This window comes from Oreochromis niloticus, linkage group LG14 (assembly GCF_001858045.2).
Source record: "Oreochromis niloticus isolate F11D_XX linkage group LG14, O_niloticus_UMD_NMBU, whole genome shotgun sequence".
NCBI lineage: Eukaryota > Metazoa > Chordata > Actinopteri > Cichliformes > Cichlidae > Oreochromis > Oreochromis niloticus.
The window spans coordinates 33,354,774-33,367,931 of NC_031979.2; the positions used below are offsets into that span (position 1 = coordinate 33,354,774).

Consider the following 13,158-nt stretch of genomic DNA (forward strand, 5'->3'; position numbering starts at 1 on the left):
CATTAACAACATTTTACGCTGTCAAAATGAGGAGCAGGTTTAGGGCGTGACATCTCTACAAGTCACCACTTTCTTTTTAAACGCTAGCTTTCACCGGAAGATTTTAAAGGATGGAACGGAAGTTGTCCACCCGTATTATTGTCCCCTATTTAGAGTTTCCAGTTTTCCCACCGGCTTTTATTTTTGTGATATACAATTGTCTGTATTTAGCATTTTAAAGCAGTATTAAAGATTTGTGTCATTCAGGCAAATGTAAACCTTTAGCGTTTGAAATGCGCTCTCTAGTTTATCTAGTGTAGATGTAACATTAGGCTGCTACGAGCCTGGAAAGGTGAATACATGTGGAAGTTATGTATTATATGAGGGGATTAGCCCGACTCCCGCTTAATTCTGGTGGAGGTAAGTAACGCTATTTTTTGCTAGTAACGCTATGGCTTCAGAGAAAAGGAGTTGGGACTGGGGGAGCTCGCAGTGCCGAGCCCAGCTGGACGAAATCTTTTTCCGGGAGCATGACTACATCCAGGCTGGCAGCTCTGAACATAAAGAGTTCTGGGCTTTCTTTGAGCGTTTCCAGAGGTTTAAAACGAAGAGAGACATGTCAGGCGCTGAAATCAGAAAGGAGGACAAAGACAAAGGGAGGGACAGGGGCAAGGTGGATCTTGGCCTTCCCAAAGAGTACGATGCTCGCTACCGGATTAACGTATCTGTGTGCACCAGGGACATCGAGGAGCGCATGGGAAAATCAGAGCATAGAAGCAGACAGAGGTCCTCCGGACCAGGGGCTCAAGAGGTCTCCGACTGCCGCCTGGCGCTCCTGCATTTCCTGGATTTCAGCCAGAAACAGAGTTTTGGCAAGCTTGCCAAACTTCGCCGGGAACAGAAGAACCTGCCCATCTTCCAGTACCGCGATCGGATAGTGGAGTTGGTGCGACTTCACCCAGTGGTTGTAGTGGCAGGGGACACGGGCTGTGGAAAATCAACCCAAGTCCCTCAGTACCTTCTCTCTGCTGGCTTCAATAACATCGCCTGCACCCAGCCTCGGCGCATTGCCTGTATATCCCTCGCAAAGAGAGTCAGCTTTGAGAGCCTCAATCAGTATGGATCAAAGGTTTGTCAGGACAGATTGTTACATTTGCTGAATTCAATCCCAACCCTTCATCCAAAACGCTTAAAAGTGCGTAAACTTCATTTTACTTTGTAAACTTTAGGGAATTCTAAAAACTTTATAATTCGGGTACATCCGTTGACTGAAAAAATATCAGCTAGAATTTCGCTCATCGGTTAACTAAAAGGAGGGGGGAAAGGAAATAGAAAAAGAATATAACCAATATTTGAGCAGAATAAATACAATTTTAACATATGGTGGAGTAAAAAATTATTTGATCCCTTGCTGAGTTTGTAAGTTTGCCTACGTCCAGTGAAATGAATGGTCTCTCATTTTTATACTACCGCTAGTTTTATTTTAATGGAGATACACATAATATTAACCAAAAATCTTAAAAACAGACTAAAAAACCCTCCACCATTTTAGATAAAAGTTATAAATTGATTTGCATGTCACTGAGTGAAAGAAGTATTTGATCCCCAAGTAAAACATGACTTAGTACCCTGACCCTTGTGGGCACGCATGATGGTAAGACATTGTAGTTGGTCGCCAGGTTTGCACACATCTCAGGGGGGATTTTGGCCCACTCGTCTTTACATAAATCTCTAAATTCTTTAAGTTTCTTGGCTGCCGCTTGGCATCTCAAACTGATTCCCTGATATCCTTTGATAGAGGTTGAAATGAAAGAAACTGATTCTGTGGACAGGTGTTTGTTATGTGGATACACAGCCAGTCTGTGGAAGCCAGAATTCTGCCGGCTTTGTGGGGAATCAAATCGTTATTTCACTTGGTAACATGCAAATGAATTTCAAATTTTTATGGAATGTTTTTTGTTCTGGATTATTGGTTGATATTCTGTTTTCCATCCATCTTCATCCGCTTTATCCGAGGCCGGGTCGCGGGGGCAGCAGCCTAAGCAGAGAAGCCCAGACCTCCCTCTCCCCAGCCACCTCCTCCAGCTTATCCGGGGGAACACCAAGGCGTTCCCAGGCCAGCCGAGAGATATAATCTCTCCAGCGTGTCCTGGGTCTGCCCCGGGGCCTCCTCCCGGTGGGACATGCCCGGAACACCTCACCCAGGAGGCGCCCAGGAGGCATCCTTGTCAGATGCCCGAACCACCTCAACTGGCTCCTTTCGATGTGGAGGAGCAGCGGCTCTACTCTGAGCCCCTCCCGGATGGCCGAACTTCTCACCCTATCTCTAAGGGAGAGGCCAGCCACCCTTCGGAGGAAGCTCATTTCTGCCGCTTGTATCCACGATCTGGTTCTTTCGGTCACTACCCACAGCTCGTGGCCATAGGTGAGGGTAGGGACGTAGATCGACCGGTAAATTGAGAGCTTCGCTTTTACACTCAGCTCCCTCTTCACCACGACGGACCGGTGCAGCGTCCGCATCACTGCAGCCGCAGCACCAATCCGTCTGTCGATCTCCGGCTCCCTTCTCCCATCACTCGCGAACAAGACCCCGAGATACTTGAACTCCTCCACTTGGGGCAGGAACTCATCCCCGACCCGGAGTGGGCACTCCACCCTTTTCCGGCTGAGAACCATGGCCTCAGATTTGGAGGTGCTGATCCTCATTCCCGCTGCTTCACACTCGGCTGCGAACCGTTCCAGTGCGAGCTGGAGGCCTTCACCTGATGAAGCCAACAGAACCACATCATCCGCAAAAAGCAGAGTTGAGATTCTGAGGCCACTGAAGCGAAAGCCCTCCGCCACTTGGCTGCGCCTAGAAATCCTGTCCATAAAAATTATGAACAGAACCGGTGACAAAGGGCAGCCCTGGCGGAGCCCATCACCCACCGGGAACGAGTCCGACTTATTGCCGGCAATGCGAACCAAACTCTTGCAACGGTTGTATAGGGATCGAATGGCCCGTAGCAATGGGCCAGACACCCCATACTCCCGCAACACCTCCCACAGGACACCCCGAGGGACACGGTCGAATGCCTTCTCCAAGTCCACAAAACACATGTAGACTGGTTGGGCAAACTCCCATGCACCCTCAAGTATCCTTGAGAGGATAAAGAGCTGGTCCAGTGTTCCGCGACCAGGACGAAAACCGCATTGTTCCTCCTGTATCCGAGGTTCGACTAGCGGACGAACTCTCCTTTCCAGCACCCTGGCATAGACTTTCCCAGGGAGGCTGAGGAGTGTGATCCCCCTGTAGTTGGAACACACCCTCCGGTCTCCCTTCTTAAAGATGGGGACCACCACCCCGGTCTGCCAATCCAGGGGTACTGCCCCTGATCTCCACGCAACATTGTAGAGGCGTGTCAACCAGGACAGCCCTACAACGTCCAGAGCCTTCAGGAAGTCGGGGCGGACCTCATCAACACCAGGGGCTCTGCCACCAAGGAGTTGTTTAACTGCCTCAGTGACCTCGCCCCCGGAAATTGGCGGGTCATTCCCCTCATCCCCAGACTCTGCTTCCTCCTCGGAAGACGTGTCAGTGGGATTAAGGAGGTCCTCGAAGTATTCCTTCCACCGCCTGACAATTTTCTCAGTCGACGTCAGCAGCGCTCCACCAGCACTATACACAGTGCAGGTAGAGCACCGCTTTCCCCTCCTGAGACGCCTGACGGTTTGCCAGAATCTCTTCGAGGCAGTCCGAAAGTCTTTTTCCATGGCCTCTCCGAACTCCTCCCACACCCGAGTTTTTGCTTCAGCCACTGCCTGAGCCGCATTCCACTTGGCCTGTCGATACCTGTCGGCTGCCTCTGGAGTCCCACAGGCTAACCAAGCCCGATAGGACTCCTTCTTCAGCCTGGTGGCTCCCTTCACCTCTGGTGTCCACCATTTGGTTCGGGGATTACCACCACGGCAGGCACCAACCACCTTGCGGCCGCAGCTCAATGCAGCAGCTTCGGCGATGGAGACACTGAACATGGTCCATTCGGACTCAATGTCCCCAGTCTCCCTCGGAATGCTGTTGAAGCTCTGCCGGAGGTGTGCGTTGAAGATCTCGCGGACTGGGGCCTCTGCTAGACGTTCCCAGCACACCCTCACTACGCGTTTAGGTGCACCGGGTCTGTCCAGCATCCTCCCCCGCCACCTGATCCAACTCACCACCAGGTGGTGATCAGTTGACAGCTCAGCCCCTCTCTTTACCCGAGTGTCCAGAACATATGGTCGCAGGTCTGGTGATACGATTACAAAATCGATCATCGACCTGCGGCCTAGAGTGTCCTGGTGCCACGTGCACTTATGGACACTCTTATGTTCGAACAAGGTGTTCGTTATGGCCAAACTGTGATTTGCACAGAAGTCCAATAACAAAACACCACTCGGATTCAGATCAGGGAGGCTGTTCCTCCCAATCACGCCCCTCCAGGTCTCACTGTTGTTACCCACGTGAGCATTGAAGTCTCCCAGCAGGACAACAGAGTCTCTCATCCACCGGGAAAAACCCCAACGTACCGGCAGCAAGCCGAGGGGATATTAGAATACCCACCCCAGCCCGCCGCCTCTCACCAGGGGCAACTCCAGACTGAGACAGAGTCCAGCCCCTTTCCAGGAGACTGGTTCCAGAGCCCAAGCCATGCGTAGAGGTGAGCCCGACTATATCTAGCCGGTACCTCTCAACCTCACGCACTAACTCAGGCTCCTTCCCCACCAGAGAGGTGACATTCCATGTCCCTATTGCCAGTCTTGGCAGCCGGGGATCAGTCCGCCAGGGCCTCCGCTCCTGGCCGCCGCCCATCACACAATGCACCCGACCCCTATGGCGCCTCCTGCGGGTGGTGGGCCTGCGGGAGGATGGGCCCATGTCTCCTCTTCGGGCTGTGCCCGGCCGGGCCCCATGGACTAAGGCCCGGCCACCAGACGCTCGCCCTCGGGCACCCTCCCCGGGCCTGGCTCCAGGGCGGGGCCCCGGTAACCCTATCCCGGGCAGGGTAAACTGTTCCCTCGATATTCTCTTCATAAGGGTCTTCTGTTTTGCTCTATTAAAATGAAACTACCATAAAAATTAGAGACTGTTTGCTTCTTTGTAAGTGAGCAAACTGACAAATTCAGATGAGGATCAAATACTTATTCACCCAACTGTATTATTTTCCGTCTAGATGAGGATGACTACAGCAAGTAGAATAAAATCCATATTTAATTTAGTGAAATATATTATAGAAATTTCATTAAAGCACTGACTTTATTATAACTGCATTAAATATATGCTATTTTTCAGTTTCTTGGAGCTCACAAATGTTATTGGTCTTTTTCAGGTGGGGTACCAGATCCGCTTTGAGACAAGTCGAACAGCAACAACCAAGCTGCTGTTCCTTACAGAGGGGCTGCTGCTTCGACAGATCCAGCAGGACAGTACGCTGGCTCGATACCAGGTTGTGATTGTTGACGAGGTCCATGAGAGACACCTCCATTGTGACTTTCTTCTCGGGGTCCTGCGTTCTCTGCTGGCTGACCGCCCAGACCTACGTCTCATCCTCATGTCAGCCACCATCAACATCAAACTGTTCTCCAACTATTTCAGTGGTGCTCCTGTACTGCAGGTCCCAGGCAGGCTGTTTCCTATTCAGGTAACCAGAGGCAAACCCTAAACACAGGTGTAAATATGCATTTTACTCAAGATGATGTGATTTTTAAAACTTTGCATCTTGCATCTAGTAGGCAAAAAACATGCACTGAAAAGATACTGGGCCAAAACATTTTCATTCTTGATTTGTTTTTTTTAATTTAGGATAAAACGCAAACAACAAGTCAAATGATTGAAGTTTTAAAAAAGCCACTTTTTAAAAAATTATTGTACTTGCTGTATTTGTTTTAAGTGCGCAAATTTTGGTAGTCTTGGTGTTGGTTTCTATTTACAAATTTAAATGGTAAAATTTTGTATCAAAGTAGCAGACATGTCTTAGAGTTGTTTTTGTTTAATGTCCTGTTTTTCCCCTCTGGCATGGTACTTAGGTTATTTACCAGCCCATTCCTCCTGAGGAGCAGTCCTCGAAGTCTGAGAAACTGGATCCTAGACCGTATCTGCGCATCCTGCAGGGCATCGATCAGCGTTACCCCCCAGAGGAGCGTGGTGACCTGCTGCTCTTTCTTAGCGGTGTGGCAGAGATCTCCACCATCCAGGAGGCCTGTCAGATTTATGCCACACACACACGTCGCTGGATAATCTTAACACTGCACAGCACCCTTTCAATTGCTCAGCAGGATAAGGTACAGTCAGCTTTGAAGCTATTATTTAGAGTTACGATTTTCTAATTCTAATTGTGCCTCTGTCACTGTGTTACTCTTCAGGTGTTTGATATTGCTCCTCCTGGGGTGAGAAAGTGCATCATCTCTACCAATATTGCGGAGACATCAGTCACAATAGATGGAGTGCGCTTTGTTGTTGATTCAGGTATGAGTGGTACATTTATTCTCACCCCCTAGAGTTTGATGGTCCATCCTTGAAATTTAAATTTTGCAGCAAAGCTTTGTTTTAAATGACAAAACGTAATTAAATCAGGACGTAAAAGGCTTCAGAGAAGTTGAATGTGCAAAGCTACATTTTCTTGTTTAGCTTTTAAAATGGAGAATGCTATAGTGTTAACAACAGCAAAATAATCCACTACTTAAAAGTAGAACAGCAACTATAAAAATTGTTGTTGTTTTTTTTTTATTTAACTTGCTTTATAGGAAAGGTGAAAGAAATGAGTTTTGACCCTAAAGCCAAGATGCAACGCCTACAAGAGTTCTGGATCAGCCGAGCCAGCTCTGAGCAGAGAAAAGGTCGAGCCGGTCGTACGGGTCCGGGCGTTTGCTACCGGCTCTACTCAGAATCTGACTACAATGCTTTCGCACCTTATCCTGTGCCTGAAATCCACAGAGTTGCTCTGGACTCCCTCATTCTTCAGGTAATAAGATTCTGTGAGTAGCAGGTTGGTAGAATCGTAACTGATTTTTTTTTTTAACTCTTCTGCGTAAATTTTAACTTCATTTATTCATTTCTGTTCTTGCAGATGAAGAGCATGTCTCTTGGAGATCCACTCTCTTTTGTTTTTATTGATCCACCCCCGGCTGCAAGTATCCAGAATGCAGTTTTTTATCTAAAGGAACAGGGGGCGCTAGACAGTCGCGGTGAACTGACCTCTATTGGTAGTTTGCTGGCACAGCTCCCCGTTGATGTGGTCATAGGTAAGATTTCATACAGCAGAACCATGTTGGAGTTTGTTTTTTTCTTTTGTTTTGTGTTTTTCCTGAGTCATTTTTAGGATGCTTGCAAGAGAGTGCAATAAAGTGCAATAAATAACAAGAAAGTCTTTAACATGTTAAAATATGTAATATACATAATTTAAGGCTTTTCTTTCATAAAAAGTAATTATGCAAAGTTTCACATGGATTGACAGTGACACAGTGGTGGTCTCATGATCATCCATCAGCTGGATTCAGGTTAAGCATGTTTGTGTCTGTTTAGGGAAGATGCTGGTGCTGGGCTGTTTGTTTAACTTGGTGGAGCCCGTGTTGACGGTGGCAGCAGCCCTCAGCGTTCAGTCACCTTTCCTGCGTAGTTCACAGCACAATCCAGATTGTGCCACGGCCCGGCAGCCCCTGCATAGCAACCAAGGAGACCCCTTTACCCTCCTCAACACTTTCAATGCCTGGGTGGAGGTCAGTAAGACAAGCATCATGTTGTGTTGGATGTTTAATATAATGAGAATCAACACTGGAGGTGTTCACTGGACACAAAACTGATTTTGAAAACAGGTAAAAAGGGAGAGAGGTGGTGGATCAAGAAAATGGTGCAGAAGGAGAGGCTTGGAGGAGCAGCGGCTATATGAGATGGTGAACCTACGCAGACAGTTCAAGGCAGGCTCCTCACAAAGCATTTCATACATTCATAAAACATTTTCAGGCTTTTTAGCGATTGAGTACACGTATTGAAATCCCTCTCATTATTAGGACTTGCTGAGGAGCCACAGCCTGCTGGAATCAGAAGATAGCACTCCCTCTGGTGGTGACCGTGTGCAACGCAGGGAGAGGCTAACTGAGAGGAGAAAGCTGCATCAGCTGAAGAGAGATCATGAACAGCAGGAGGGAAGCAAACGTAAAGTCCTGAAGCTAGAGGAGGGTCAGGAAGGAGACTTCTCTTCAGGATCAGACACAGAGGAAACAGGAAGGTCTAAGAGGAACAAGGAGGGGTCTGGACAGAACTTGGACATACAGGTATCTTAGAAGGTGTAAGAGAAAAAATGATCACTACAAACTTGTTCTTAATTTTATCGCATCCCATCCCAAGTTTCTTTTGCCTAGTTTTTATAAAAAATATGACGTATTCCTGTTTTTCAAACTAGTAAGTTCAACTTTCAAATAAAGCAGCAAGTATAGCAGGCTCTTGTGAAAAGCTGAAGTCAGTTTTGTTATTATTAATATTTTTTTCCCATGGTGCTGTTTGGTTTGCAATAGGAGGTGAAGTTCAAGTTACGGCATAATGTGTCAGAGCTGCAGGAGGCTGTCAGCCAGGACTTGTCCTCACACCAGCAGGCTTTGCTCAAGCTTCTGCTTTGCAGAGGCCTGTACCCTCAGCTGGCACTGCCCGATGAACACAACTCCACCCGCAAAGACTCTGACCAGGTCAGGCTTCCTTCTACACTGAATTTCCTTTTATAACGTATGAATATACAGTAATCTGATTATTTCTATGGTGACTGAAAAAAATTAAGTAAGGAGAAAAATTAAACTTCCACTTTGTGATCTTATGTTGTGTAGGTGTTTCACACAAGGAATAAGCAAGGAGTGGTGATTCACCCAACCAGTGTGTTTGCCAGTGACCCAGAAGTGTTACAGGTGCCTGAGGGTGACACTGGAGAAATGGGTACAACCTACCTTCACATTCTTATTTTTTATTTTATTTGTTGTACAGCAGATGTAAAATAAAAACCGTTACACAGTTGATCTGATGATACCTCTTTTGTGAAGATCCTCAGATAAACAGACTTTGTCTTATCCAAATAGTTACCATCTCTATGTGATGTCTAATTAGTAAAAATCTTTATCTGTCTCTCATAAAATGAGTCGCTGTATTTGTATTTGTTTGATTCTCTTTGACCATCAGCGCCTTAGATGCTTGGTTGATTCTGAATCTCACTTAGTTTGAATTTTTCTTTGATAGATTGGATTGTAAATAAAAGTATTTTTGATATTTGCACAAATTTGGCTTGTAATTAGATAACACTTTTACATTGGTGGGTTAATCTGGTCAGAATTATATTTTGAGATATTTAAACATAGCATTTCACAGATTTTCCTAAACATTTTTACATTTCACAGCCTAAATTCTCAATCAGATACCAAGGAGGAGCATTTCTTTTTCAAAGTTACTTTAAAACTAGCGAAAACAACATCTTCAGTAATCTGATTTATTATATGAAACCACATTTCCTGTCATATAAATCCAACTTCATATGACAAAGAGAAACTGTAACCTGCTCAAGGCAATAAAGGGTCAGCAGTGCTTTCATTTGTTTCCAGTTAAACAAAATCTCTCTTTTTCTGCCCTCTGATCACTGAGTTTACCTTTGATCTTCTATTGAATGTCTCACATGTCGTCTGTGTTTCCTGCCTGCAGGGCCTGATAGGAGAGACAGCACCAAACACCAGCTGTTGGCCTTCGTCACTCTGTTGGAGACCAACAAACCCTATTTGTCAAACTGCGTGCGGGTTCCAGCACTGCAAGTTAGTACCTGATGTGGGATATCCCTATTTCCTCCACAAACCACTACATTTTTAAAAAACATGTTGGATAATAATGCTCTGTATTATCTTAAAGCAACCTGATATTGTGAATCTAAACAAAACTAATCCAGTTTGACGCTATTACGGATTCAGAGTAGGACAAATACTTAACATAGTAATATTTTCTTGAAATCCATTAATGCACTCGCTCTAGTGTTGCACCAAGTTGCATGCTTTAAATTAAACTGAACTGGATTACATGGTTTTCTCTTTGTATCACAGTGTGCTATTTGGGTACGCACAACACATGGGACAGTAAATTAAACTGGATTGTGTATTCCTTTCTTCCAGTTTATTTTATTATTTTTTTTCCACTTAGTAACATATTAAGTAGCAAGAACTGTGGCACAATGTTGTCAGTTTGCAGGTTTAATAAAGAAAGGAACATCAGAATATGGGGATGAATAATGGCTGTGGAAAAGAAAACTTTATATGGGGATTCTGTGTCAGGTTATGGTTTTATTTCATCGTCTCTTCCATTACCCCCAGTTTTTGCCAGTTCATACATGATGCGTTAATCATTTCTAATTTGTTCACCAGGCTCTGCTGCTGGTAGCAAACACTGTGGACACTAACGCTGACTGTACGCGACTAGTGGTGGACGGCTGGCTGGAGTTGGAGCTGAAGGAGCCAGAGGAGGCTCTGAAGGTGCTGTCCACGGCGCTTACTCTCAGGGCTGAGTGGGAGCGTCTGCTGCAGGCCCAGCTGGGACAGAACTCAACAGGGGGAGCAGCAGTCGGGCAGGGGGTGTCCCGCAGAGTTGTGCAAAAGCTGAGTGAAAGCCTGGTCCGCTTTCTGCTCTACACTGAGGTACTGATGTGCCAGCTTGGTTGTTACTGTATAATGGACTCAACTTGATGATCCTAGAACACAGAGAAGCAGAACAATAAAGTTAGAAGAATCACCTATTTGTTCCAGAAACAATTTAACACATCACTAAACAGCTGATAAAATGTAAACAATGTATATAAGACCAATATGTTAATAATCAGAATGTTTTTTTGTGTATTTTTTACTTTCCCCGACAGGTCAGTTATAGCCTCCGGCGACTCTCAGCTTTCCAGACCCAGAACCTGTACATTGGTCCTCAGTTGGAGTCTGTGTTGTCGAACACTAAAGCTGGAGATTTAAACCCGCTGTTTCCAGGAGCCGAGGCCAAGCCAGACCCCATTAAAGGAGGCCTACGTGTCACCAACTTTTTCACCTACAACTGTCTGGCTGTGAGTTTGTCTAAAAACAGCTGCAATTTAGAAATGCATTGTGTTAAAGTTTCAAAGAAATTATTGTTTCAGCTCTTAGGGCTGTATTTACATATTACATTCCCTATATAGCAATGGAAGTTAAAAGAAGGACAGTTCTAGAGTTTTACATATCAGAGCATAATTTAAAAAATCATTTGGTCTCTAAAACATCCTAAAATTAAGAAAATAAAACGTTGTCATTATTTATTTACCAAGAAACTAAGCCGAAATGTACGAGCAGGGTGTAAAATAAACAAATAAATACATATAATAAAAGTAATAATTACCCAAATTGCTTCCATGGGAATTAAGATGGAAAGTAGCAGCCATCTGTTAATCAAATGCACTTGATTAATTGATCATCTGCAAGTGTGACCATCTCTGTTAAAGCAGTTTTGGCTGTTTGCTGGTCTGGAGTCTTCCTGTGTATAATAAAGTATACTGGAGTCAGATGTGACGCCATCTATCTGATAGCTAAAGCTTGGCTAACTGATCATCTACAACAGACTGGCTGAATAAGAAAAGAATCAAGGTGCTGGAATAGCCCTGCCAAAGTCCAGACCTCAAGCTATTTGAAATGCTGGCGGGACCTTAAGAGGGCTATGCTTAAACCTCATGAGAGAGAATATGGTTGGGACCAGGTGATTTTTTTTTTTTATTATGTCCTGATATTTGAAACAACAGAAATGAAAGACATTGGAAATTTCTTTTTCATGACTGTAGGTTTGTTTGGGGTTTTTAAAAAGTTATCTGTGAGTTCTTTATATATTGTTTCACTTATCAACCTCCAAAATCAAAAGCTATGCCAGAAATTTAATCTCTTCCAAAGTAATACAAGTGACAAAATGCATTTTTTTGGAATACTTTTACCTTGTATGTGGAATCCAGAACTTTTTAAAGACAATGACCCTCAAAATTACTTTTATATACTAGACTGTCCCTTTCAATGTTATTCATATAGATGCAGAGTGTACGTCAGAGCCCAGATTATAACCTAACTGCATCAACAGAGACATTAGACAAAAAATAATTAAAGACCTGCAGTTTGGCTGTATATGGATTATAACGTGCCATTTCCTCAATCAAGTTATAATTAAAAATACAATTAAAAATTAAAATGATAGATGGTCAGTTCTAGGTTTAATGTCTTTTTTGTTCATGCATGAAAACAGATCATTTTGGAATGAAACCGCGCAGCTGGTCTTATTAAATCTACTCATTATTTTAATATTTCTAAATTATGATTTGCAGGATTCAAAAGACCTCTACAGTGAGTGTTTACGTACTTTCTGGAGCTGTCCCAACTGTGACCTGTACATGCCTCTAACTCCACTGGAACGAATGCATCATGAAACTTCCTGCAGGCCGGCTGGAGAACAGCAGCAGCCCGAGGAAGGTCGGGAATTTCTTTTGTACCGTACTCTGATTGGTTTAACACGAGCGTTAGGCCACATACTTTATTTTAGAAGAGATAAAGAATTTCATACGAAGTGTGAGTGTGTTTACCAACTGTGTGTGTTTTTATTTTGTATTTTATTTCAGAGCCAGAAGGTGGAAAAGCAAGCTCTTCATCAGTGTCGAGCCTTACCAGAGTTTATCACTGTGATGTGTGCAATCAAGACCTGACCCTCACCTCCACTGAGATCCTCAAACATAAAAGGCAGCACATGTACTCTGCAAAGTAATGGACCCCAGCATCCAAAGGATAACAGCTAATCACAGTTTTGGTGGAGGGGAGGGTTGTTTTGTTTTGTTTTTTGTTTTTTAAGGGAAAATTTGTGTCTTCTTCCTCCCTTTTTAATACTTGTGGATTTTTTTAAGGCAATGTTACTGCCCTCTAGTGGTCACTGGATATATTCTGTTGTAGCTTGCTGTAAAGTCCTGTTCCCATAGGAGAGATGGGGGAGAGATTTTGTTTTTTACAAAATATAATATAAATATTTGAGTAATAATCAAAGGCAACAAAATAAATGTGTGTTTAACAAAAGAATACATTTATAGGCTTTTTTTTTTTTTTTTTAAAGATTCCTTCCATAGCTCTATGGAACAGTTATAAAGCAATTTGAACCAGTGTTTGGGAAAC

At 44.4% G+C, this 13,158-nt stretch overlaps 1 protein-coding gene and 1 long non-coding RNA gene across 2 annotated transcripts; one reads left to right on the forward strand and one right to left on the reverse strand.

Moving 5' to 3' along the window:
• The first annotated feature begins 114 nt into the window (after nucleotides 1-114).
• On the forward strand, nucleotides 115-13,069 carry dhx34 (DEAH (Asp-Glu-Ala-His) box polypeptide 34). Its single transcript, XM_003459132.4, has 16 exons — nucleotides 115-1,108; nucleotides 5,325-5,636; nucleotides 6,022-6,276; nucleotides 6,358-6,460; nucleotides 6,739-6,956; nucleotides 7,062-7,236; nucleotides 7,517-7,710; nucleotides 7,807-7,908; nucleotides 8,002-8,265; nucleotides 8,506-8,673; nucleotides 8,809-8,914; nucleotides 9,668-9,774; nucleotides 10,375-10,644; nucleotides 10,863-11,054; nucleotides 12,327-12,471; nucleotides 12,618-13,069. The coding sequence occupies exons 1-16, from the start codon at nucleotides 431-433 to the stop codon at nucleotides 12,758-12,760; spliced, it is 3,432 nt and encodes a 1,143-aa protein (XP_003459180.1). The 5' UTR covers nucleotides 115-430; the 3' UTR covers nucleotides 12,761-13,069.
• On the reverse strand, nucleotides 10,556-12,263 carry LOC112842149 (uncharacterized). The gene is made up of 3 exons (XR_003213832.1): nucleotides 11,363-12,263; nucleotides 10,851-11,074; nucleotides 10,556-10,697 (listed from the first exon to the last, which is right to left on the reverse strand). It is a non-coding gene; the product is annotated as an uncharacterized LOC112842149 (long non-coding RNA).
• Nucleotides 13,070-13,158: the final 89 nt, after the last annotated feature.

Excerpts from the sequence above, each read along its gene's own strand:
- dhx34 (XM_003459132.4), top strand. The coding sequence starts at position 431 with ATGGCTTCAGAGAAAAGGAGTTGGGACTGGGGGAGCTCGCAGTGCCGA. Across the intron at positions 9,775-10,374 it reads TGCGGGTTCCAGCACTGCAA|GCTCTGCTGCTGGTAGCAAA; the intron begins GTTAGTACCTGA and ends TTTGTTCACCAG. Across the intron at positions 12,472-12,617 it reads ACAGCAGCAGCCCGAGGAAG|AGCCAGAAGGTGGAAAAGCA; the intron begins GTCGGGAATTTC and ends ATTTTATTTCAG.